The 27,273-nt window shown below is 40.1% G+C and overlaps 2 protein-coding genes and 1 long non-coding RNA gene across 6 annotated transcripts in view; 2 read left to right on the top strand and 1 right to left on the bottom strand.

The window, feature by feature from the left end:
• Window positions 1–13,439, top strand: part of sh3kbp1 (SH3-domain kinase binding protein 1) — a 45,581-nt gene extending 32,142 nt beyond the window's left edge. The window contains 11 exon segments of the mRNA XM_082545715.1: window positions 1,381–1,475; window positions 1,570–1,665; window positions 1,765–1,816; window positions 1,933–2,004; window positions 4,168–4,303; window positions 4,404–4,474; window positions 4,590–4,696; window positions 6,532–6,669; window positions 7,204–7,415; window positions 7,494–7,557; window positions 10,287–13,439. Coding sequence (XP_082401841.1) covers window positions 1,381–1,475; window positions 1,570–1,665; window positions 1,765–1,816; window positions 1,933–2,004; window positions 4,168–4,303; window positions 4,404–4,474; window positions 4,590–4,696; window positions 6,532–6,669; window positions 7,204–7,415; window positions 7,494–7,557; window positions 10,287–10,325 — 1,082 coding nt within the window. The 3' untranslated portion in view covers window positions 10,326–13,439.
• On the bottom strand, window positions 13,266–16,834 carry LOC309713843. The gene is made up of 2 exons (XR_014278703.1): window positions 16,753–16,834; window positions 13,266–14,889 (listed from the first exon to the last, which is right to left on the bottom strand). It is a non-coding gene; the product is annotated as an uncharacterized lncRNA (long non-coding RNA).
• map3k15 (mitogen-activated protein kinase kinase kinase 15) overlaps window positions 16,807–27,273 on the top strand; it is a 31,445-nt gene continuing 20,978 nt past the window's right edge. For 2 of the 4 annotated variants that reach the window (XR_014278701.1, XM_082545714.1), the window contains exons 1-9: window positions 16,807–17,327; window positions 21,241–21,380; window positions 21,598–21,621; window positions 22,930–23,123; window positions 24,726–24,894; window positions 25,051–25,157; window positions 26,424–26,594; window positions 26,683–26,795; window positions 27,001–27,160. Coding sequence is in view for 3 of the 4 variants with exons in the window: in XM_082545714.1 (XP_082401840.1) it covers window positions 17,018–17,327; window positions 21,241–21,380; window positions 21,598–21,621; window positions 22,930–23,123; window positions 24,726–24,894; window positions 25,051–25,157; window positions 26,424–26,594; window positions 26,683–26,795; window positions 27,001–27,160 (1,388 nt within the window). In the remaining variant the exon portion in view is untranslated. The remainder of the gene's footprint in view (window positions 17,328–21,240; window positions 21,381–21,597; window positions 21,622–22,929; window positions 23,124–24,725; window positions 24,895–25,050; window positions 25,158–26,423; window positions 26,595–26,682; window positions 26,796–27,000; window positions 27,161–27,273) is intronic. The other 2 variants (XM_082545713.1, XM_082545712.1) reach the window with 2 other exon arrangements.

Raw genomic sequence — 27,273 nt, 5'->3', positions numbered from 1 at the left:
CAGCTCATCACATTCTGGTGTTTGGTCAGGAATCCTTATTCGTCATATTTTAACAAAGGGAAACCCCTTTAACAACGATTTCAACCATGAAGAAGAACAGAAGCCTGCTAAAGGAGCAGAGTTGCATGTAACATGTTCCAAAGTAGCACATTACAGTAAATCACATGACTCAGAAATGTAGTGGATTACTGTACATGTGTACTCACCTTCATGTTACAGTTGTTACATGTGTAACTTGTCCCTAAGTTACCAGATAGAAAAAAAATCCCCAAATTTGCCCTTTTTCTGCACTCTCGAAATGCAATCATCTGGCCTTATTTCATGTGGCAGGAAGTGAAAAATTGTGGTTTAGTGGTTTACAGGTTTTGAAGATCTTATTTAAAAGAAGAATATTTGCTTAAACACTAACTGCATGCAGGCTAGAAGCAGCAAGCATCACAAAAGACTAAAACAAAGCATACCAAACAGAAGGTTTCCCAACCAAGCAGCCAAATTTTTAACAGGTAACAAAATGACAAGCAGTCCAAAATGTGCCTTACTTAGGCAACATGACATGTAATTTAATCACAAGACCTAAGACAAGGGTTCGAGGTCTGTCTGCGACCGCCTTTTTATATTTACCTTCATATTTGATCCCTTTTCTCTTGCCGTTTGAGTAAGTTTAGATAAATTAGACGGTCAGGACTCAGTACTAAAACCTGTTGGTTACTTTAAAGAGAAAAATCATAGTGCGGGTTTAAGGAAACCGTTCCACAATGGTAAACTGTCTCTCAGCTTTCTCAGCATTCCCCTGGTTCCTGCACATTAAACAATGATGCTGAGAACGGCTCGTAAAATCTCAAATACATGTGCAAACCAAACAGGATCCCTCCATGTGTTCCATTCGGTCAACTAAAACTGTTTGCTATCATTTCCTACACTTTTTGCAGGTTTCCTTTCATTCTAATAAAGCGTTGTTTCTTATTATCATAGTGTCTAATGTTGTTACACTGTTTTGAAAGTGCTTCCTCGTTTGGGCTTTTGTCCAAGCATGTCCGTTTATACAAGAGAACAAACTATTTTTCTGTCCATTATTAGATCACTGATAGGGATTATTATTGTTTATTGTAAAACCTATGGATAAAAGACTTTAAAAGATCATTAAAAAAAAGACAAAACAAATAAAGGGATTATTTGGAACTTTTTTATATTTCCAATTATAAATTACATATTTTGCTCGATGTAAACTGTGTTGATGACGTTCTTGCATAATGAAAACACATTCTTCTATTTATGTAGGTCAAATCCAGTTTGCCTTCTTTGTCTAAACCCACTTGTTTCTGACTTTTTCGGTGGTTTTGTTCTATTAAACTGACTTGACTCTTTTTGATTGGCTGTCAGGGCGGGAGCAGTGTAAAGTCCTCTTTCCATACGAAGCACAAAATGAAGATGAGCTGACGATCAAAGACGGGGACATCATAAATATCATCACTAAGGTGAGCGAAGCATTGTGCGATTTCGTATTCGCATCTGCATTCACTTCCAGGCATCTGCAAATTCAAATAAATACTTAAAAATGATTTTGTCCAGGATTGTGCCGATGCAGGCTGGTGGATGGGGGAGATCGGGGGAAGGCAAGGTGTCTTCCCAGACAACTTTGTCAAGCTGCTAGAAGTTGAGAAAGAGGTGATTTTGTCATGACTCGCAAAACTTTCCAGGTTATAGTGATGTTTGAAATCTGCAGATGTGGTTTTGTGATGCTTCTGCATCTGTATGCGTTTCCAGAGACCAAAGAAACCGCCTCCTCCAAGTGCACCGTCGGCAAAACACACCACAGGTAACAGCTCTCATCTTCCTGCTTGTTTTTGTGGTCTGAGACTATAAAAAAATAATAAAGGGGGGAAAATAGTAAAAATAAAGAAAGACAAAAAAACCTTTGAACTCTGACTGCAGAGAAAAAGTCAGAGGTCAGGAAGGCTCCTCCTGAGCGGCCTGAACATCTTCCCCAGAGAGACCAGGATCGAGGTAAAATCTGACCTGCTTTGACTAGTGCTCGGCTGCACTATCTCACTTATTTGCTCGGCTAATTACTAACATCCTTCATACTAATAATAATCATATAACACCCTGCTGGGCTTCTTTACATAAAAAAGACAGATTCTTTTCTAGGTCAAGTTTCTGCAGATATCACTTACGGGAATTGCCCCGCTATTTTTTTGAGCAAAATAGCAGAGCTTTGATTGAAGAGGTGCATCAGTATCAGTCTGTGTGCAACAGGAAACTATGGGTTTTTATGTGGTTTTAAGCATAAGAAAGACTGGCATTGACTGTGCTGCTGGTGTGAGACGAATGTCTCCAGATGTCTGCACAGTGGCCGCGATGTCATTGTATCAGAGCAGCACGAAATGATGTCTTTCTTTTATATATATGCGATATACTGAGATTGCAGTGGGGTTAAAAACATACAATCAGAGATAAAAAGTGTCATCAGCCTTATGTGTTACTTTGTACCACTGTCAAACTGATTTCCATAACTCTGTCATACATTTAAATAAAGTAGCAAAGTTTCTATGATTGGAGTTTGCCTTTGCTAAAAAAAAACCCCAAACAATTAAGTACGTAAGTTCTATGATTTTGTGGCTGACAGTTTTTAAGGTGTTGCTTGTTGTTACATCAGTCAAAAGCAATCGTGCTGGTACACTTTTCCGTGTGGCTTCTTTGCACAGCAGTACATGCTGAGTAGGAGGGTGCTACTGCAGCTAAGTGCTTTTAAGAAGTCTCCAAAAGCATGAAAGGTTTTACCATGCACAGCTAAAAGTCAGTTTTTGAGACAGTTTTTGCTTTGTTGTCGTTATTTAAAAGATTAAATCCTTTTATCGGATTAGTAATAGACACACTATTATTAAGACTGATGCAACTGTTGTTTCTGGGCTTTTTTTTTAATAGTTACAGACTCTCAGCTTGCCTCCATACACTTGCATTGAGTGCAATTTACACTTCAAATGCAGCTACAAACATGAACTGTCCCGCTGAAGCATTCAACAGTTTCTTCCACAACATTTAGAGTCCAAATCTGGTTTATAGACCAGTAGATGAAGTTTGTATTATGTGGAACATGAAATAGTTAGAACTGGTGACTGTTTATTTAAGTCAGTTTTAAAGAATTGGGAAAAGGATGAAAGTTGTACCTGTTTACTTTTACAATCTTTTACTGCATACGCTCTGGATATTGTATTTAGTCCTTTGTCCTTTGTAGACCTGGCATTAACTGCAGGTCACTCTAAAAATGAGATTTTTAATCTAGACTCATAATAAGGATAGTAAGTATCCTGATTGGTTGTAGGTGTGGCCACCTTTGTAAGGGGAGTAGGGGGAAATAAATACATTCTTGATAAAAAAAAAGATCCAGAAGCAGGCTGGAGGATAAAGTGACTCTGCTGTAAGGAAAAATGGATGTAGAAAAGAAATGGCAGCAACTTAATACTTCTCTTAATCATACTACCAACATGAGCACTCAGAGAACACAAATCCCCCCAAAGGGCAAGAGCTAAACTTTGGTGTTTTGTGATGATCTTATTACACTGTGCTCGCGTCAGCTTGTTATTAAATAAATAAAAAGTGTGATGTACAGCTCTTTTCACATCTATTTTTATGCTGTATTACTCAAAAGGATTTCTTGAATTGTTTTTTTTTCATGGTCAGCTATGACCTTGGGTCAAGGTCAGATGCATAGCCAATCCAGGTGTTTCACTGTACACACTGGTCTTGGATGAAATCACGCCAGTTATTTTATGCAACAGTGATGGAGGATTTTCTTGAATTGTAACATAATAAATGGTTCTTGTTTGGCTCATTTTTAGTAGAAGCTTAAATACTTGACAAATACCGCTGCCACCACCTCGATGCCTGATCTTTTTTAATCCTTTCTGTCCTCTGTTTCCCTGTCTGTGTGTTTCCTTTTATTTCCTGCGGCCCTCATCATCCTTTAACCTTTACAGCTGAATTATTCCTCTTCAAAGGTCAAAATTTGTTCATTTTTGCTGAGGCAGCCATGTTTACCTTCCCCTTGTCTAATGATGCACGTGTTTGAGTCATGCTTGTCCCTCTGCATGCATATCCAGCTCTGATCTGCTTGTGTGTTCTCATTATGTTGTATGATTTTTGTGTGTATGTTTGTTTTGTGCGTAGGTGAAGAGGTGAAACTCGGAGACCTCTCTAAGCCCACCCTCCCATCTCTCCTTCCCAAAAAACCCCTCCTTCCAAAGTCAAGCGCCTCCTCTTCCTCCCAACCCCCGCGGCGTCCCGAGAGACCGCCCACACTAGCGTCAGTACACACACAAACACACTCAGATACAGAAAACGCCCTGATTTGTACATGCCTGAGCATAATGAGCCTAATATTTACGTATGGTTTACTTGCTCAGGTGTGATAGCCCCAAATCTGAGGGCGGGGCTTCGACACCAGATTCTGCCCCTGACAGGTCACGTGACACCGGTGAGTTAGACTGACAGAAGCATCGAGCAGTGATGCAGTGTCAGAGCGGGCTCAGAATTTTTGCTCTGCCGGAGTCTCTAATATGTTTCTGCATTTCTGGTGTGTGTCTGCACAGATATGGATCTGGACGCAATTGTCTCTTCTACAGAGAAGCTGAGTCATCCAACGGCATCGCGACCACGAGTCACGGACCGCCGACCCCGCTCACAGATCATCACACCAGTGAGTCAGTCTGTAGTCGGCCTTTCAGAAATGACTTTATATGAAGAAAGAAAGACAACATATTTCTACAGACCTCAAACCAAAATACAGTCGCCCCCTGCTGGCTGACTGTAGATTAAGCTTTGAACGCTAACCACTCTTTTCTGTTATTACCAATACTTTAGTGTCAATCAGCCTAAAAAAAAAATAAATGAAATAAATAAAAATGACAATTATAAAAACCTTTATGTTTGCAGTATGGTCATGTTTTACCAAAAAGTCGAGGCTTACACTGATGTCTTAGAAATTCTGACATCGCTCTATGTAGCATAAGATGGTGCTACTCTTTAGCAAACCAAGTTTTTATTTTATTTCTTTTCTTTCCAACCAAGTGTGGTTTCTTTTTGGAAGGTTTTCAGTCAGAAACATCAGCCATTGTTCTGCATTACAGGGGATTTATACTTGCTGTTAAATCCACACTGTAGGTACCTTGTAACCATAAACCCCCCTGAATAAGTCTAAATCAGCACTTAGTAGCTTAAACATTGCTACAGTGCTACATTGACTCACTGCACCATCTTTTGGTATAAATTTGTATTACACATAAATATGGCCTAGCCCTGTTTTAACTTCTGTTGATACGCCTTCAACATAACACACAAACTCAGGAAGTTTTAGCAGATGTTTCTTCACATTCTTCTGATAGCTTTAGGCACTGAAATTAAATTCTTTTTCTTTTCCCACCCTCACAGCTTTTAGTAATAAATGTAATTCAGGGAACTCAATGAAACATAGCTTTGTTTTCATGCAGTCACAAATGTTTTAATCAAATTATTTGCATTTTTATCACTTCTGTTTGCAGCATTTCATCAAGACTTTGTTACTTCAATTTCACCCAAATCAAGGCTTTTGATAGCCAACACCCCTCACCACAGATTTGTTTGTGACCTTTAAAGATGCTGTCAGGCAAATAAGCTTAACTTCAGAATAGACCTAGATGTGTCACGACTGAGCAGCCGGTGCGTTTCAGATGCGAACCCAAATTCAGACACAGGAGAACAGAGCTTTAATTCCAACATTTGGCTAATTGCAGGTGGCAAAACCTGAAACTAAGAAAACAAAGAAGACTGTGAACACTGTAACTGAAAGACTATGAAACTCAGTGAAAGAAAACTATGAAAAACCATGAATACTGAGTAACTATGAAACACAGTGAAAACAAAAACCTATGACACTCTATGACTGAGAGATAACAGACGATGCAACGCTGAGCACAGGAAGACTGAGGACTTAAATACACACGAGGTGATCAGGGGACGCGAGGACACATGAGGATACAGCTGACTAGAATTAAACATAATTACAACACAGGGGAGAGAAAAACTAACCACATGAACACAGAACACGCACGATCTATTTCAGAATAAAACAGGAAACTAGACATGACAACACTAAGCCTACAGACCTAAAAACACATGATAAACTCAAGAATCCAAATATGGAAACCAAGGAAACAATAAATAATGGCTGCCTTTAACCTAAACTAAATAGGAATAACACATGATCACAAAGCTAACACGAGAAGAATACCAAAATAAACTCGGAGCGCTGGGTCAGAGGCCCATGGTTTGACAAGATGTTTCTCCCCATTTCCATTCTTCTCGCTAAACTAGATTGTCCTTGCAAAATATAAATTTCTTGTGATGCTTTTTAAAAATTATTGTCTCAGTTTGTATACAAGGATTTTTTTTTCTTTCTTCTTGTTGTGGATATTTTGCTATCAGAATATATCTGTAGTCTGAAAAAAGAAGACCAGTGAATGTATACATTTTTAAGCACATTTCTTTCTTTTGCAGTCTTCTCTGTCCTGCACTGACCTGGACTCACCGATAGTGGAGGTCAGGAAGGACAAGGAGCGAGTGAAGGACAATCATGATTCTGTCTCCACCAGATCTGTAGATGCTTCCCTGAGGAAAGGAGTACCCACCATCTCTGTACGGCCATGGCAGTTCCTTGTGCTTCTCATTTAATCCATCAGGGGGCATTACACTACAGAATTTCATGTTTTTTGACTTGTAAAACTGTGTTTTGGTAATTTTACTCAAGGCTTCTGGCAAATGTTAGTGTTGGCAGATAAAAAAAAGATAATGCTTTATTTAATTACATGAAGTACATTAAGTCACTTTTAAGGTTAAATATCACAAAAAAGGTCAAGTTTGACTCTTTCTTTTTAAGTTGAACATCATCAAGTTAGTGAAACAATCTATCAATAAATTCCAGGCCCATCCAGCTTGCAGCTTTGATCATACAGGCACACACATACTTTTATTCTGTAAAGTGCTTAAAATCAAGACAGAAATTTCTTTCTTGAACCTAAAATCCTGCACAGTCTCTTATTTTTTTTCATTTTCTGTATATTTTAATCACGAAGGACGTTGTGTACGAGGTTAGATCTTGTATATGAGAGGAAGAAAATATTATAAATGCTAAATTCTTCAATTCTTCTTGTTGATCTGTGTTTGGGATAGGCTCCTGACAGTAAAGTACCACTGCCCGCCAAGCCCTCTATCCTGAACCCGCCAAACTCCAGCCATCGATCCGCCTCTCCGTCTTCCTCCTCGGGTCTGAGTCCCTCACCCGAGCTCCGGCACTCACCACAAACACCCCTATCTCTGGAGGAACTCAGGAACCAGCTGAGAGACCTGAGGGCCTCCATAGACCTGCTGAAGAGCCAACATAGGTGAGTGTGTGCCTTTTAAGCAGCAGGTTGTTTCTTGTATATATACAATCATGATTTGTTTGTGACGGTTTGTTTCAGGCAGGAGATGAAGCAGCTGGCCACTGCACTAGATGAGGAGAGGACGATTCGTATTAATTTACAGGTGAGTGAAAGGTGGTGAAGAAATGAGAGGAAATGAGATGGCTAAGAAACAATATTGATTATATTAAAACAGGCCCACAAATTAACAGCAACTAGTAAATATGTTATTAATGTAAAAAAAAATATGATGAATTCATCTAAAACTTTATTTTTTATGTGTTTTGGAAAATTAAATGTGTTTCCTTCACATATGCTTTACTTGGGCAGGCTGCCAAGGTACAGTGGGGCAAAACAGTATTTAGTCAGTGCATGTTCCCCCACTTAAAATGATGACAGAGGTCAGTAATTTGCACCAGAGGTACACTTCAACTGTGAGAGACAGAATGTGAAAAAAAAATCCATGAATTCACATAGTAGGATTTGTAAAGAATTTATTCGTAAATTAGGGTGGAAAATAAGTATTTGGTCACCTCAAACAAGGAAAATCTCTGGCTCTCACAGACCTGTAACGTCTTCTGTAAGAAGCTTTTCTGTCCCCCACTTGTTACCTGTATGAATGGCACCTGTTTGAACTCATCATCTGTATAAAAGACACCTGTCCACAGCCTCAAACAGTCAGACTCCAAACTCCGCCATGGCCAAGACCAAAGAGCTTTCGAAGGACACCAGGAAAAGTATTGTAGACCTGCACCAGACTGGGAAGAGTGAATCTACAATAGGCAAGCAGCTTGGTGTGAAAAAATCAACTGTGGGAGCAATCATCAGAAAATGGAAGACATACAAGACCACTGATAATCTCCCTCGATCTGGGGCTCCACGCAAGATCTCATCCCGTGGGGTCAAAATGATCATGAGAACGGTGAGCAAAGATCCCAGAACCACACGGGGGGACCTGGTGAATGACCTGCAGAGAGCTGGGACCAAAGTAACAAAGGTCACCATCAGTAACACACGACAACGGCAGGGAATCAAATCCCGCAGTGCCAGACGTGTTCCGCTGCTGAAGCCAGTGCATGTCCAGGCCCGTCTGAAGTTTGCCAGAGAGCACATGGATGATACAGCAGAGGATTGGGAGAATGTCATGTAGTCAGATGAAACCAAAGTAGAACTTTTTGGTATAAACTCAACTCGTCGTGTTTGGAGGAAGAAGAATACTGAGTTGCATCCCAAGAACACCATACCTACTGTGAAGCATGGGGGTGGAAACATCATGCTATGGGGCTGTTTTTCTGCCAAGGGGACAGGACGACTGATCCGTGTTAAGGACAGAATGAATGGGGCCATGTATCGTGAGATTTTGAGCCAAAACCTCCTTCCATCAGTGAGAACTTTGAAGATGAAACGAGGCTGGGTCTTCCAACATGACAATGATCCAAAACACACCGCCCGGGCAACAAAGGAGTGGCTCCGTAAGAAGCATTTGAAAGTCCTGGAGTGGCCTAGCCAGTCTCCAGACCTCAACCCCATAGAAAATCTGTGGCGGGAGTTGAAAGTCCGTGTTGCTCGGCGACAGCCCCAAAACATCACTGCTCTCGAGAAGATCTGCATGGAGGAATGGGCCAAAATACCAGCTACTGTGTGTGCAAACCTGGTAAAGACCTATAGTAAACGTTTGACCTCTGTTATTGCCAACAAAGGTTATGTTACAAAGTATTGAGTTGTATTTTTGTTATTGACCAAATACTTATTTTCCACCCTGATTTACGAATAAATTCTTTACAAATCCTACCATGTGGATTCATGGATTTTTTTTTTCACATTCTGTCTCTCACAGTTGAAGTGTACCTCTGATGCAAATTACTGACCTCTGTCATCATTTTAGGTGGGGGAACTTGCACAATCGGTGGCTGACTAAATACTTTTTTGCCCCACTGTATATTAACAGTCACACAAGTATATTTATTACCTATCCCCCCATTTTTGATGCTTATCTGGGTCTGTGTATTGGGGGAGGAGATGCCCAGACTTCCCTTTTCCCAACCACCTCCTCCAGCTCTTCTGGGGAAATGCCAAGACATTTCCAAGAATAAGCTGAGAGATATAATCTCTGCAGCATTTTCCACCCTCCCAGTAAGACATGTCCAAAACACCTCCCTAGAAAGAGCTGGATGCATCAGGATCAGATGCCTGAACCACCTTAACTGGCTCCCTTCAATATGGATTCTACTCAGAGTCCTGCTCGAATGACGAGCTCTAGTAATATTTCTCTATTAGTTTTTCATCCGTTGAAGAGCACAGCCTCTTTGCTCATGCTTTGTATTCTGGGATGGAGCCTAGAACTATAGACATGCTGTGAAATGAACATAAATTTTCCATGTTTTCCAATAGTTCAAAACATAGCCCCTTCTTCCTGTATTTACTTCCTGTATTGATACCTTGGTTTGCTTGGACTTCACAGCTATAAGTTTACAAACTCATCAAATGGCCTGTACTTGTATTTGTGTTGTTTGTATTTACCATCAACAGATGAGTTCATCTAGTGTGTATGATGCATGCCACAAATACAATCTGTATCGATGGGCAACACACTATGTAAACTCAAAATAGGAGTACAGGAAGTGTCAAGAATCTCTAATCAGAGATAGAGTATTGGCAGTACCTGTGTGTATAGTTATGTAGTTAACCATCTGTTTTGACATACCAGAATTAATTTTTACTTAACTATAACATTTACACTTTTCATAACCACATTTCTGATACAAATTTTTATATTCATATCTTTGGTTGTAAATATAACTCTTTTTAATTGCTATGAAACTAGCTGAGCTCACGGTTGTGTTTGCTTCACAGATGGAGGTAGAACACATTAAGAAGAGCCTTTCAAAATGAAGACTAAAGCATCCTTATTGTCGCATTCTTATCACCACATTGGAGGCCATCCTTTGAAGACATTCTCACTGCTGGTCTGAGACTCTTCAGCCAAAAGAAGTTTGTGCCAAATGATCATCACAATCAGCAACTGTTCAGCACCATGGAGTCAGCCACCTTCTCTCCCCGACGCCGCCTTATCCTGTGTTTACTTCTTTATTTTTCTTCTAAAGAGGCTTCTCTGTTCAGTTTACTGCTATTTTGTTGGAGCTTGCTGTACCACCGGTACTGACTGACTGCGCTGCAGTCTGTCGTTGCGTGTTGCCACGGTTACAGAACAATGACACAGAGCTGGGGCTGCCGTGGCAACCTCACTGGTACTTCATGTTTCTGTGTGAAAGAAACTTTGACCTCTGTAGCCCGGTCGGTTCAGACGACCCCTGTGCTGTTCTGCGTCCACTCTGCGGCCTTCGCCTCTTATCTGTGTGTGTGTGTATGTTTGTGCACTTGTTTTCCTTCCATGTGAGGACTGTAGGCGTACATACTGAAAATGGGGACACTTTTGCAAATGTAAATTAGCCGCATTTGCCCTGCATTAACTTTCCTGAGATGCACTTACCAGGTTTTCAGTGGGTAAACAAAGAGATTCAGGGAGTCAGTCGGGGTCACAAAAAGAAAAGTGAGCTATTTCTGTGAGAAGTGATGTCACTAGTTCAAGACAGCCCTTGACTGGAAACAGATAAATTATCTAATGACTTGCAAAGTTTTTTTTCATTTATTAAAATTATTACGTGCCAGCGATACAATTTCCCAGGACAACATTCAGGTGTGGCAAACCACCTTGAGCATCAGGTGAAATAGGGCATTTTGCAGCTACCAGTTTTTAAAATGGGCCACACTCGTTTTTCTTAATTTCTTCATTCACATCTTTAAAGCATCACCAGTTGCAGAACAAATCCCAAATCAGGGGTGCCAACAGTGATGTCCCTACAGCTAGTTCTCTACCAAGTTTCAACTGGGCTGGGTAACCATGAGACTTTAGTTCCCTTGAACGTTAGTAGTGTTTTTGGTGGAAATGCAGCTATTGTTGCATTTACAGGATCTTTACTTCTGTAAGGATCATATAAAGAAGATATATATCTACTTGTACATCTTTGCATGATTTACTTAAACTGTTTTTAGTCTTGTTCTAGTCATGGCCTCTTTTCCAGTGAGCCCATTCTGCTATGACTGGTCAGCCTCCAGAAGCTGCTAGGGAGCCTGAGACCGTTTTCCTTTTTCTTTGTTTGTTTGGTTTCTCTAAAACGGTTGGTAGCATTGTAAATGGTGAATAAAACACACCATCATAACAATATCTAAATAACAGTAAACCACACGTGTGCCCTTAAAGGTTATCATTTGAATTAAGAAATAAATTACGACAAAAATTAATGCTCAGGTCATCTATGGTAGACTTCAGGTGGGTAAATCTGATGCCTCTGCCATTCTCAGCAGCATTCTCCTTTAACCACAGATGTGACGTCTGTGTTTTCAATCTGCAGTTGAACCTGGAAGCACATCAGGATACTGAAAAGCTTAATCAAAGTAGCTGGCACGATAAGTGCTGATACTGTAGGTGCTATTTACAGGAGTTTCTTGATTTTTTGGGGGAAACATATAAGCAAATGTCAGCACCAGGTTAGCTTAACTAAGCATAAACACTAGAATTTAGAGGTTATGGAAGCACAGTAAAATTACAAACACTGAAAACTTCCAGAAATTACATCTGTTTTAGCACATACATAAACAACGTATGCCTAATTAGCTGTTAATATGCCTTATTTGCTATGCACCATTTATTTTATCCACAACTATCTATAATTTCCATGCCATCAAACATCATTTCGAAATCAATGCCATATGTGTTTTCACAAAATCGTGAAATAGTTTTTACACAACTATTATAAATACTGTCATCCTTCCTGTGGACAGCTGTTCACACACTTTTGGTGCCAGACTGAAGAATATTGGAAAAGATGATGGCATAGTGTAGCAAATTTTCTGATGTCCTCTTTACAGTGTGTGAATGTGTGTGTGAATAGGTGGATGACTGGATATGTAAAGCACTATGGTGTCCTTAGGGACTAGTAAAGCGCTATATAAATACAGGCCATTTACCATTTACATCTCTAGCTTGTTGAAAAACTGAAATGGGCTGACTTTGCTTATGATCAAAAACTAGCAAGTAAGCAACTTTTTCAAACTGTGTTTTTGTTACGAATCAGTCCCACTGTATGATAAATTATCATCCTGAAGAGTTGCGGCATTTGTTATCTTTGGAAAGAGGCCAGCTTACCCCTTCATTTCCAGTTTTTATGTTAATAGGCTAACTATCTTCTGCCTCCAGCTTTATTTTTACTGTACAGGCATGACAGCGGAATGAATCTTTCCATCTTGCACTCATTCAAAATGCAACAAAAGCACATTAACCCCAGATGGAAAATTATTCCTGCAGTGTTTGGCTGCAAATTGCATTTTTATCTGAAGAGAAAAAACACACTGATCAACTTATTGTGATTTCTTTTCCAGGATGGTTGAGCATGCATCAAGACACATAGAGACACATCTGTGTGACATTTATCAAGTTAAACTCAATGCCTTCTCTACGTAGACCTTACTATTTAATCTTTTTTTTCTTGTTCAGTTTCACTCACATCTCCAGAAAGCTGACAAAACTGTTGCGCCGTTGGCATCTCACTCCTAAAAACCAAACTGAGAGCCACTTGCTTCTCGTGTTTGTGGTGCTCTTTTGGCAGCAGGTTAAGAGTAACTTTAAAGACAGAGTTTGAGGAATGTAGACAATGAAAGGTCCTCACATGTGTGTGCATGTGTATGTATGTGTGATATAGCATGTACGGCTGTTTGCCTCCTTTCCTTTTATGTGCACAGAATCTATGGCAACCCGTCACTGTGGCCTTCATGTTTTTGATTCCAAATCTTTATTTCTTTTTTCTTTCTTTCTGTCTTTCGTATGACAAAGAGAAAACTGCTACAACTGAGGCTACAAGTTGTTTTCTTGACTTGGTCCTTTCTCTCCAGGATAGTGATAAATATATATACTTTTATATTTCAGTGTAATAAAGATGCTATTATGTACTGTGTGCGCACACTCTGTTTATACGTGACTGTCTGTAAAATGTGCATGCTTGTATAGTGTACATTCTGTTTCAAAGGCACATTTTGCCCATTGCACATTTACTGCTTATTCAAGTAGCTGGTGTTTCTGCACAAATGACTTTGATAGACAGCAGACATGCTCTCAGGTTGCCCAAGTTTAGACTGAACAAAAGGAGAAGTCATGGTGCAGTCTTAACGGTCACTGAAATTGCTGCAGGATTTCTGCAGCTGCATGTCAAAAAATATTTGACTATTGCAGAATGTAATGGTGTTTGGATGTTTAGGTTTTTACATTGAGCATCCTTTTTATTGCACAATTTTAGAAAATATTAAAGTCTCCTCTAATAAATGTGATAAAATGGCAGTAGAGCTCAAATGTAGAGCTAAGCATAAGGAAGTTTTTACCATTATAAAAATGCATCATAAGTGGAAAAAGAGGATGTTGTAATCAGATTTGAAAAAAAAGAGCAAAAATCTGTTCAGTGGAAAATGATATGCTGATTTTAGTCAGTAGTGTGGGAGGAAAAGTAAAAACAGTGGTTCCTCTTTTTTCACGGTTATGTTTAATTTTTAAGTGATAAATCACAACAACAATCACCTCAGTGCACTTTAAACTGCAAGGTAAAGACATTTTACAGAATTAGGGAGACAACCTCAACAACAATCAGACAGTTCCCAATGAGCAGTCACTAGTGTGTTAGGCAGTGTTAGGAAGGAAAACCCAGCAGGACAAAATCTGACAACCTCAGAGAGGAGCAGTAATCTGCCATAACCAGTGGTGAGGTGAGCATAGAAAGACACACCCAAATCTTACAGCTTGAGCTTAATTCACCGTCTTAAGCTTAAATCAGGATGACCTGCATGCATAGCCTGCCAACCAGCAAAGCACAAAACTGCAGATGGCCCACTGAAGTCCCACTTTTAATCTAATTTAATTTTGTTTACAATATGATGGTGGAAATTTATCCGACAAGAGTACTCTTAAACAAGAATATGAACTGTGACAAGACTTGATGAAGTGGAACTATTTGTCAAAATTCAGTTTCAACATTTCCATATATCCATTTTCTCAACCAGTTCTGAATAATAATAAGGGGTAGGGTACACCCTAGACAGGTTGGCAGTCTATTGCAGGTCCTTCAATTCTGGAGCTCTTTCTGTACTCCATCCATCTAACCATTTTCTTCCACTTATCCAGTTGAGGGTCGTGGGGAGCTTGAGCATATCCCATCTGCTACTGGGCAAGAGGTGGGGTACACCCTCGACAGTAATTAATCTATCACAAGTAGTGATAGACGGATGCCTATCCTAGCTCCTGTGGCAGCTTGGATAGGCAAGGGGAATAGGACAAGTGGAAGCAATCACAGGCAGTTTATCCCAGGTGGATGGAAAATACTGGCAAATGGAGCATTCTTTCATCATGGGCATACTGTAAAAAGACCAAAACAGAACTAAATACAAAATATGAATTAATGTCAGAGCTCCATAATTTGCTGACCCCATGTGGTGAATAAATCATCTATAACAGCTTTAAAAAGAGACTTAACAGAGATAGCATGTATGCTTTTAGTCCAACTTAATAGAAATGAATACATTTATTACTACACATCGATCATAAGTATAGTTCTTTCTTTTGTTTCACCATGCATGTATCTATAGTCCAAGCCTGCGCTGCTCTACACAGGAGGACTGCACTAGATTCATTTATTACTTGTTTTAAACTTCAGGTTGCTACAACAGTCAAGGAGATCAAATCTTAATATTTACTGATCTCAAAGAGAAAAACAAAAGAAAAAAAAGGCATTGATTGTAACTCAATACTTACACCAAACAGAAGACCACTGCACCCAAGGAATTAAAAAATTAAGATGTGGTGTTCTCCCTCTGACCTAAACAAACATCACTGCCTAACTAAACCTAGCAGAAATAAAATTGTGAAAATAAAACTACCAGACACATTTGAAACAAGAACAAAGAATCCTATTGACACGAACTACCAAGAGATGTCCTCCAGCTCATTAACTCAACCAGAGAAACTTGAAAGAAAAGAGATCTAATTATAAGTCAAACATCATAGAGGAGGCCAGCAGGGAGAGGACAGGAGACAGAACACCAGGACCGTTACTTCCCTCCTTAAGTAAGTAGGTCTGTTGATATTTAGATTATCAAAATGATTAATCTCTGTCTAAACTTTGTTAAATAACCCAAATGTTTGATCTTTGGGCTGAAGGAAGAACAACATTCGGTGTATAAAAATGCTCAATCAACAATCTCTTTATTCCATACAATTCTCATTATTCCATACAACACTTCTGGGTGTCCGCCAGATCTCGAAGTATCTCACCGTTTCTCACATGCTTATAGCTTCAGCACCCCTCCAAAGTCATAAAACCTAAACATCCACGTTCTTTCTCTCTTGGTTAGCCTAAGTTATGACCTTGGCTTCCTGTGCAGTATGTTCTGTTTTTTCTAATCAGACAAATAAGGCCATGATTCTCTGAAAACACTATTTCTTATAAATCAGCAGTATAATGCATCATAAAACAATGTAATTCATTCACAATAAATCAGCAACCTCCTTCTAAGTCAGGAGTAAAATGCAACCTAAAACTACATAATGATTTCACAATCTTTAATTAGAGGTATACGTGGCATAAGATAATATAATAATCTCACAACTTATAAAACACAGTAACTCTAACATTACACTTAATGTTACGGCAATTAGGATCCTTAAAGAAACATTCATACCCGATAGCCAGTTGTTATCTAATGATGCTAATTTGGGAAGACGTGTATCTGTTGCATCTGTCCTCTCCGTCATGTGATGAATGGCCTCTGACAGCCTCTGCGGTTGAACATTAAGACGGCACTAGTCCCTAATGGAGACTAACCAGGAGGCCGTGCACATATAATTCTCACAAAGTGCACAAAGTCCTCTCTAATTGGCCACTACTTAAATCTTGGGCATATATTTGGAAATCAGACAAACTTCTTCTCTGGAGAGAAACTTAGAAGGAGCCAGAAGGATAACTAAAGCTGAAAAAACAGTCACATCACACGATATTCTATGCTGTTTGAAATCATAACTGAGAATAACATAGCTTATTTACGCGGTGGGCAGAGGAGGTGACCAAAAGGTCACGCTGTCATATATTTAGACTAACGGGAACACTCTGATAACGTTTCCTAGACTGACAGGACCAGAGTTTATTCGCCAGTGGAAAACTTCATACCAGAGTACAGCTGAGCCAAAAGGGAATATTCCAACTTCTGAGTGTATTTTTCTCACCACATTTCCTCCTCCTCCTTCTCTTTCTCTCTCGGGGATCCAGTCAAATCCAGTCTGGATGAAGCGGACGTCTTGGTGCGAGATAATCGTCAGATGATATGAGTTAATGAGGCGGAGATGCAAGGAGACAGACTCAGACGTGCTCTCATGCCAGGACAGGTGTGTCACCAGTGAGAGCGAGAGGAGGAGAAAACGAAAGGCGCAAAGAGAATAAAGAGGGTGGTAGATATCAAGCGGAGAAGAAGTCACTTTCCAGGTTCTCGATATGGAAACCGGGCAGAGCGCACCGGCGTCGGACATGGGGGGAGACCACACAGCTGGGGTGTGTGTGGTGGAGCGGGACCGAGAGAGGGGCGACGTGTCCAGCCCCAGTCCACCGACTAAGCAGCGCTCTCTGCGGGTCGTCTACGTCCTGAACGATGGGCTTAAGTCGGTGATGGCGAGCAGCCCGGAGTCCGGAGCGCTGCAGTGTTTGCAGAGAGCCTGTGATTCGGAGAGCGCCCTGCTCACCACCGTCACCTTCGGAAGGTTGGACTTTGGAGAAACATCAGTACTGGACAGTTTCTATGATGCAGGTACTTCACAGGAAAGTTACACAAGAGGGAGGGCAGGTTTGCACAAGTCAGACTTCTAACTGCAAGTGTGCGAAAACTTTTTATTATTAAAACTAACTAAGCAGCTCATATAAAACTGTATCTATCTATCATGCAGACTATTCTTCTTTTCCTTATTGGTGTCGGGAAAGCTTTTTTTTGTTCTTACAGTAATTCTGGTTGTGGTGGTCACATGATGAGACACGTACCTGTATTGGTGTTTGGGTAGCATGTAATCTTGATGGTGCAAGAGGTACCAATACACAATGATAAAAATAAAATGGAATATAAACAAATATTCGAAGTAAGTACACAAGTGGTAAATAAAAATGTTACTACATAAGTGTCGAAATAAAAAGTGAAAAAAGAGGTTAAACTGAACTTCTTCAATTTAACTTAAATTGAAATTACTCAAGATATTTTATCTCCACCACAGTGTGAACACACTGTAGAATAAACTATAGACATAAAGCAAGAGCTGAACCTTAACATACACTGCAGCATACTCCAGAAGGTAGGATAAATAAGACTCATGCTTGCAAGACTATGGTATGATCAGAGTACTTTTAGCTAAGTAATCTATGTTAATTCCTCATACACCATATGCTTTGATTCATTAGCACTAATAATATGTTTTTATTAAATCAGGGGTTAAGTTGCGTAATAGCTTGTGAGTGGTTCCTGACTGTTGTGTTACAACAGTTGTAAGTTTATTGTAAGCTATGCAGTGAGATCACTGTTATAGTGCAGCATGACTGTGCAGCATTACTACCCTGGACTGTGATTTCGCAACACTAGTAGGTTTTTTTCAGTAGTCAGTAATTTACTTGTAAACTTGTAGCCTCGTATTACATCATGACTTATCTTTTGCAAATAGGTTCATACAAATGATAGATGTCTCAAAGTTATACTAAAGTACTAAAATTACAGCAGTTGGGTATATATGCTTATATTTTTTAATCCAATACATACCTGACTCTACTTCTGTACTTCAGTAATATTTTGAATGCAGTAACTTTGTGTTTTGTAGAGGTACTTCTTCCTTTTTGCACCCTTTATCCTATGCACATACTATACACATACTCAAGCTCTAATCTTTCCAGCAGTAGGAATGTACTAATAGAAAAAGTTATCACTAAAAAAGGTCTGTCATGGGCTACCAAGTTTGCAGCACAATAGTGAAAGCTTTTCTGTATGTTCACACATATAATTCTGCACAACTTGTTGAGCTGCTTTCTTATTCAGATGAGATCTAATTGTAGTAATAGTGCTACATGTTTGATTTTGGAGGTTTCTGAAACCTCAGATATCCTGTTACAATCCTAAAGAAATGGTACAGATTCTTGTTGGGCAAATATGTAAACCAATGAAATATGGAGCCACTCAGGCTATTAACAAGCAAATGACTGAAAATATGCACTTGAACGCTCTTATATTACTGGCTTTGGATGCTGATGATTACAACATTTAAACTCATTCGTATGAATCCAAGACAGCAGTTGACAATAGTGATCTTAGTGAGCCTTGTGAGTTGACATTAATTCTTGTTTATTTATTTGCTAACTCAGCTGACACCTGTTGTTGTTAATGGTTAAATATATTAAAATCTCACCATAAATCGATCAATGTTCCCCAAATAATTTTCAGTCACTTATTTCATAATTCTGTCTCCATTATGAAAAGATGATGCCTTTGAAAGCTCCTATTTTTAGGGGGAACGAAACCTGAGCTCTTCTTTAATTGCGAGCTATTTATACTAGGCAGCACCACAACTCAGCTGAGGAAGAGCCAGGCACATGTATAAGTTTTAGTCCCCTCAGATGCCCTGCAAGCATAGTACAGGGAGTGCAGAATTATTAGGCAAATGAGTATTTTGTCCACATCATCCTCTTCATGCATGTTGTCTTACTCCAAGCTGTATAGGCTGGAAAGCCTACTACCAATTAAGCATATTAGGTGATGTGCATCTCTGTAATGAGAAGGGGTGTGGTCTAATGACATCAACACCCTATATCAGGTGTGCATAATTATTAGGCAACGTCCTTTCCTTTGGCAAAATGGGTCAAAAGAAGGACTTGACAGGCTCAGAAAAGTCAAAAATAGTGAGATATCTTGCAGAGGGATGCAGCAGTCTCAAAATTGCAAAGCTTCTGAAGCGTGATCATCAAACAATCAAGCGTTTCATTCAAAATAGTCAACAGGGTCGCAAGAAGCGTGTGGAAAAACCAAGGCGCCAAATAACTGCCCATGAACTGAGAAAAGTCAAGCGTGCAGCTGCCAAGATGCCACTTGCCACCAGTTTGGCCATATTTCAGAGCTGCAACATCACTGGAGTGCCCAAAAGCACAAGGTGTGCAATACTCAGAGACATGGCCAAGGTAAGAAAGGCTGAAAGACGACCACCACTGAACAAGACACACAAGCTGAAACGTCAAGACTGGGCCAAGAAATATCTCAAGACTGGTTTTTCTAAGGTTTTATGGACTGATGAAATGAGAGTGAGTCTTGATGGGCCAGATGGATGGGCCCGTGGCTGGATTGGTAAAGGGCAGAGAGCTCCAGTCCGACTCAGACGCCAGCAAGGTGGAGGTGGAGTACTGGTTTGGGCTGGTATCATCAAAGATGAGCTTGTGGGGCCTTTTCGGGTTGAGGATGGAGTCAAGCTCAACTCCCAGTCCTACTGCCAGTTTCTGGAAGACACCTTCTTCAAGCAGTGGTACAGGAAGAAGTCTGCATCCTTCAAGAAAAACATGATTTTCATGCAGGACAATGCTCCATCACACGCGTCCAAGTACTCCACAGCGTGGCTGGCAAGAAAGGGTATAAAAGAAGAAAAACTAATGACATGGCCTCCTTGTTCACCTGATCTGAACCCCATTGAGAACCTGTGGTCCATCATCAAATGTGAGATTTACAAGGAGGGAAAACAGTACACCTCTCTGAACAGTGTCTGGGAGGCTGTGGTTGCTGCTGCACGCAATGTTGATGGTGAACAGATCAAAACACCGACAGAATCCATGGATGGCAGGCTTTTGAGTGTCCTTGCAAAGAAAGGTGGCTATATTGGTCGCTGATTTGTTTTTGTTTTGTTTTTGAATGTCAGAAATGTATATTTGTGAATGTGGAGATGTTATATTGGTTTCACTGGTAAAAATAAATAATTGAAATGGGTATATATTTGTTTTTTGTTAAGTTGCCTAATAATTATGCACAGTAATAGTCACCTGCACACACAGATATCCCCCTAAAATAGCTAAAACTAAAAACAAACTAAAAACTACTTCCAAAAACATTCAGCTTTGAGTTTTTTGGGTTCATTGAGAACATGGTTGTTGTTCAATAATAAAATTATTCCTCAAAAATACAACTTGCCTAATAATTCTGCACTCCCTATAGGTAGGCCCGAGAGGATATAAAACTTGGCGGCAGATTGAGGGCATGTTGTTATTACCTCTGAGCTTCAGTAGAAAAAAATGTGGATTTTCAAGTCAGCATAATTGTCTGTACTTGCCTTTAACTGACTCATATACTGAGATTCTTCTATGCAGGAGGCTCTCATGGGTGAGTGGGTGTTGTTTCCTAGAAAAAAAAAAAAAAAAAGATTTCTAGGAAAGGATAACATTCAATGAATACCAATGCCTTCCATCATGTATGTTCTTGTTCATGCTCATATCTTTCAATGGGAGAGCTCCCAACTGTGTCTCTTCTTGTTTCTTTTCAACTCCACTCAAAACATTTCCCACATTTAACGAGGCCAAAGATCACGGGGCAGATGCAGCACAAAACTCAAAGGCAGATGTATTTCAAACTCAGCTCATTTGTCACCTCTGCAAATTGCATCAATGTTAAAGAGCTATGCTCTTATGTTGTCACCTCCATCACCTCCTCCTTACAGACATTGCAGTCGTGGATATGAGCGATGTGTGTCGGCAGCCCTCCTTGTTTTACCACCTGGGTGTGAGGGAGAGCTTTGACATGGCCAACAATGTCATCCTATACCATGACACCGACCCCGACACTGCCCAGTCACTGAAGGTACACATGCACACTCTCCCATCAGTGTAACTAGTGTTCATGGACACCATTCTTTTACGTCTCCTTGGGACAAAATGATCTGCTGTGTTATTTACAGACTAACATGTCGTACAGTCAGTCCTACCAGCTGTTTAAAATAGCAATTCAGGAATAATACACTATGTCACTGTCCGAAAGTCTGGAAACATATTCTCACATGCTCTTTATCTCCGCACAGGACATGGTGGCACAGAAAAACACAGTAAGTTTCTTATGTGTGCATGTTTTATAAAGATTTCTGTGTGCACACCATCTGTTTCTATTTCTAGAGGAATATTCCTGGCAGATACCGTTCACCCCCATGCAGAAATGCAGACAGGAATGCATATATATATATATACACACACACACTCTCACACACATTGTGTACAAGTACACACATGTTAAATTATGAATGGCCGGCTCGAGAACGAGAGTCATATTACTTGTTAGTTTTCCTAGAAACTGACCTTCACTGTATGTACGCTGTCTTCTTTGTGTATATGTGTGTTTGTGTGTGGAGTAGGCTGCTCGTCCTCCACCGTTAGGTTTTCCCTGGGTTCAGTTGCCTCCAGAATACAGAGGCTCTGGTCTGAGAAATAAAGTAGGTATCAGGCCTGCATCAAGGCATGCTGGGATATTCCCTAGTTGACTGATAATACTAACAGACAAGGAAGTGAGGATGGAAAACAATGACCTCTCCCTGGGATGTCGTGTGGTTAACAGATTAAAGCCCCTAACAACACAAAGGAAGCAATGGATAATCAGCTATAGCATGCTTTAAGAGTGCTGGATGCATGTGCGTTTTTGCACTAAATTAAATTTGCATCATCTCAGAAAGAATCATGGAATTGCATTTAATCCCACTGTGGGGAATTTACCTAAAAAGTGTTTGTGAAACAATCCTCACTGAATATAACTGAACAGAGTTTAACAGGAGAAACTTACAAGTGTAAATCAGAAGCAGCTAGTTGCTGTGGCCTAAAGTGCTGTCGTTCGATGCATGAAATCATGATGGTGACTGCTTTAAAATGATGTGTGGTGCTGTGACGACCATACTAAATAACTACAAATCTAGTGATATAGTTGTTAAATAAAAGATGTAGAAATATATGTTTTAAGAATGAACACAACAAAAAGACAGTCAGCAGTGCGTGTAAGATTTGTCAGTCCTGAAATGCTTTGCCAAATGCTTTTGTACCTGCAAAGCTTATCATTTCAATTTCAGATTTAAAGGTAATCACATTTGTTCATATGCAAAGCTGGAAGAAGAGGCAGAGGTTCGAGAGTGTTAGGTGGTTCTTAGTACATGAGGCTTATTACTTCTGGAAACCTTCACTGATGTAGTATGATGCTACCAAACAGTCTCAGTGGTGCACTGATCCTCTCATTAATCACTCTAATCCCTACTCTCACCTCTTTATCTCTCTCCACCTGGACTTCTTTTACACCTGGCATTTGCACAAAGCTGTCAAAGTGCTTTTCTTTCTGTAAACAACTTGTAATTAAACCTTCTCTCCTCTCTTTCTAGGCATCCAGTGGTAACTACTACTTCATCCCCTACATAGTCACCCCTAACCACGAGTATATGTGCTGTGAAAGCGATGCCCAACGGAGGGCAAGCGAGTACATGCAGCCCAACTGGGATAACCTGCTGGGCCCACTGTGCGATCCCCTGACCGACCGCTTCACCAGCCTGCTGAAGGACATCCACGTAACATCCTGGTGAGATACAAGTGAAAACAAGGGGCTGCTGTAATCCCACTATCATGGTTTCCCAGTACAGACGCAGATGTAGACTGTAAAGTGCAACTATGTTTATTTTTGCTGTACTCACACAACCAACGTAACAGCTATGTGTGCTTAAAAATCAAACCCTTCTTGTCTTTAGCTCAAAACACAGCCTCTCTCTTTGTGTGTGTGTGTGTGTGTGTGTGTGTGTGTGTGTGTGTGTGTGTGTGTTGCATCAAGTTTCCATTTCTAAGGAAATCAGAGGTTGATTAGTCAATACTGTGTCAGTCAACCACCTAACAGTGCTTCATGTCCGCCCCACCTTCCCTTCTGGAGCTTGGCAGAAACAGCACCTCACAGTCATTTACAAGAAAAGCACCCCCCCCCCACCCACCCACCCAAAAAACAAACAAACAAACAAACAAACTACTAAGTAAGGAGTAATATAGGCTTTCAGCTAAATGTGGTGCCATACTTAGTTATGAAATGTAGTAAAACGGAAGTGTAAAGTAATAACGTAAGACAGAATTTACAAAACACCATCTGAATAACATACTTAAGTATAGTATGTTATTACAGTACAATAAAAGTGCTTTATTTGGTGTGTTCTGGAAAGATAAATGTTAAATATATTGCAAAGTGTTGGAACATCAGCTTAATCTCAAATTAACTTAATATTTACTTTTAAAATGAGTCATTTGCTGTGTCAACACTGGTTAAATGAGTTGTCACTGGTAAATGTATCATCTTCATCTTAAAGCATGAACAAAAATAGCCTGTTCACAAGAAATATTAGGTTATAACAGAAATCGGTGTCAAAATTTCCACCTCCAATGTCGTGTGTAAGGGCACTGGTGTTATCTGCACACTCTGCACTGAAAATCAAGCAGATTTCATCCCTTCTGTATTACTGTGATTCATTCTTTGCTTGTTTAAGCAAAACCTGTCTCCCCATTAACTTCAGAGTCCATTTTAAGATTCTGGTTTTAACTTAAGGTGCTTCAAGCACCAGCTTACATCAGTGAACCTTTACATCCTTTTGTCTCCAGCACGTCCCTGAGGTCATCTGAGCAGGGCCTGCTAGCTGTGCATCATACAAGGCTAAAAGCTGATGAGACAGAGCTTTTCCAACAGTAACCCCCAGACTCTGAAAAGCTCCTTCTGAGCTTGTGATAGGTGGACTCTGTGTTTTCTATTACAAAACAGCTAAAAACGAATCTTTTTAGACTTGTGTTTGGCTACCTTTTGTTTTTATCTTCTGGTATTTTGTCGTGAAGCATTTTGTGATGTTAGGTGCTTTAGAAATAAAATTAAAAAGGAGTTGGAGGTAATTATTCTAGGGATGTTCCATGCATTTGTTTTGCACAATGCAGTATTCCGACTGTAGGAGTCTATAGTGAGGATCATTGTTCATAGCTTTTTGTTAGTACTACCAACTGACCATTAGCACTCAATAGTAATCTCATCAAAACAGTAAGTAATGTCTGTTTGCTGCAAAATAAGGGTTGGTCCACTAGAGGTCAAAAACTGTGCTTTAGATCAACATTAAAATGAAAGCTTCTTTTCTTCCTCTGTTCCTTGTCTGTGTACATATAGTGCTTCCTTTAAGGACACCCTGCTCAACGACATCAGGAAGGCTAGGGAGAAGTACCAGGGAGAGGAGCTGGCTAAGGAGCTTTCACGCATTAAACTCCGAATTGATAACACAGAGGTCCTAACACAGGACATTGTCATGAACCTGCTGTTTTCCTACAGAGATATACAGGTACAAACACATCAAACATGACCTTCATTTCTTTCTATCAGCTGGGAACTTCTTAAAAGTTATTACAGACTGAAGTTCAGAATGACATTTATATTCTAAATGCATTATCATTAGGTTTAAATTTAATGCCCCTTTTGTGGCTTCTCTGACAACCAGGACTATGATGCCATGGTGAAACTGGTGCAGACTCTGGAGATGCTGCCAACATGTGATCTGGCTACCCAGCCCATGATCCAGTTTCATTACTCCTTTGCCCTGAACAGGTACGCAGCAGCTCAATGAAACTGAACATTTTGATGCCCAAACCCTGTGGTAAAGCAGATTTATCTTCTTTAATTATTTTTAGGGATCCCACATTTTTTGTTTTTTGTGCCTTTATTTCACTGAGGACATTCATTCTAACATATCATATAAAATGCACCATAAATATGCAGTGTGGTGATATCAGGAGCTAAAAATGTAGTAACTGCATGTCAAAAATGCAACAGACCACAAGTCTAGCATTCTGTGAAAAATACATTTTTGTTGTTCAGGGAAAATTAAGTATACTGTCTTCATTTTCTGTATGACGTTTTAGCCTTTCACAGCATTGTAGAGGGATTTTGGCTCAGCCTTCTTTTACATTTTCTTTAATGTTGCTTTTGTTCATTGAGGTTTACAGGCACTTGTTTATACACAGCTCTCTTAAGGTTCCCCCACAGTATTTCAGTCAGATTGGAGTCTGGACTTTTGCAACACCTCGATTGTTTTCTTTTTCAGCCATGCTGTTGTAAATTTTCTGCTGTGTTCAGGATGATTGCTCTGTTGCATAATCCTGCTTGAGCCAAGCTTTGGCTGTTGGAAGGTTACCTCACACTTACTCTAGAGTGATTTGGTATATAGAGAAGTTCATGGTCAAGTCAATGACTGCAAGGTGTCCAGGTCTTGAGGCTGCAAAGCAAGCCCACATCATCACCCCTCCACAACCATGCTGACAGTTGATATAAAGTCTTTATGCTGATATGCTGTCATTGGTTTTAACCAAACGTGGTGATGTCAAGTATGATCACATATCTACACTTTGCTTTTGTCTGTCCAAAGGATAATGTTCTGGTGGTCTTGCGGTTTGTTCAGATGGAACTTTCCAAACTTAAGCTGTCCTGCAGAGATACCTTCTCCAGGCAGCTTGTTCAGGCTTTCTCTCATTGTACTGTGATTAACTTTAACATTTAACATGCTAACTGAGGTGTTTAAAGTCTGTAGCTCTTGATTTTTTGTTTGAAGTTTCTCTAAACATTACAAGATCTGATCGTAGGGTGAATTTGCTAGAACAGCCACTCCTGTGTTAACACACACCCGAATACTCCAGGCCAGTAAACTGCCCAAACTGCTTTTGAGCAGGTAGTTAGGCTGATGATCAGTTATCAAGTGCATTTAATTAGCAACACCTGGCTGGTACTTGCACTTTTAATTCCTATGGAAGTAATAAAGGTGTACTTCTCAGTCTCATGAAAACGTTTTCCTTCATGTGCATGTGCATGTACGTGCAGGAGGAATGCTCCTGGAGACAGGGAGCAGGCTCTCAGAGTGATGCTGCAGGTGTTGCAGTCCTGCGAACATCCTGCACCAGACATGTTCTGCCTCTGTGGACGAATCTACAAGGACATTTTTCTCGACTCTGACTGCAAAGACACTAAAAACAGGGACAACGCCATTCAGTGGTGAGAACACACAGAAATAAATGCATCTTATTCACATCTTATTGTTTCCTTGTGTGTATTCATCTGTATTTCCTCTTCCACCTGTCAGGTACAGAAAGGGCTTTGAGCTGCAGCCCACTCTGTACTCGGGTATTAACCTAGCTGTCCTCCTCATAGTTGCTGGCCAGCAATTCGAGAGCTCCATGGAACTCAGAAAAATAGGTAACCTGATTCCCCCTTTGACTTGTTCTCAGCGGACTCTCAAGTCAATGTGAAACACCTAAGTTGTGTATTTTCAGCATTCAGTTTGCATTCAGTAGCTCCTTTTCTTGATATTTCTGTGGTACAAAAGTCAGCTGAGACCATGCCACTTCAGTTTCAATCAGACTGCAATTACAATGTTCACTTTTTGTCTTCTTATAATCAGGGGTGAGGTTGAACAGCCTGCTGGGGCGCAAGGGTTCCTTGGAAAAGATGAATAACTACTGGGACGTCGGCCAATTCTTCACCGTTAGCATGCTAGCGAGTGACATTCCTAAAGCTACTCAGGCTGCAGAGAAGCTCTTCAAGCTGAAGCCACCTGTTTGGTAAGAGAGAAGATCTTGTAAATATATAAAAGTTGCAATGTCAATGCATGTTTTTCATAATAAAGATTAGTTTTAAATTTTGGTCACATTCTGATCCCCAGGTCTCAATTTTT

This window comes from Aulonocara stuartgranti (assembly GCF_965226115.1).
Source record: "Aulonocara stuartgranti genome assembly, chromosome: 9".
In the NCBI taxonomy this organism is placed as follows: domain Eukaryota; kingdom Metazoa; phylum Chordata; class Actinopteri; order Cichliformes; family Cichlidae; genus Aulonocara; species Aulonocara stuartgranti.
Note: the sequence above shows the minus strand (reverse complement) of the source record. Positions and strands in the feature narration are given on the sequence as shown.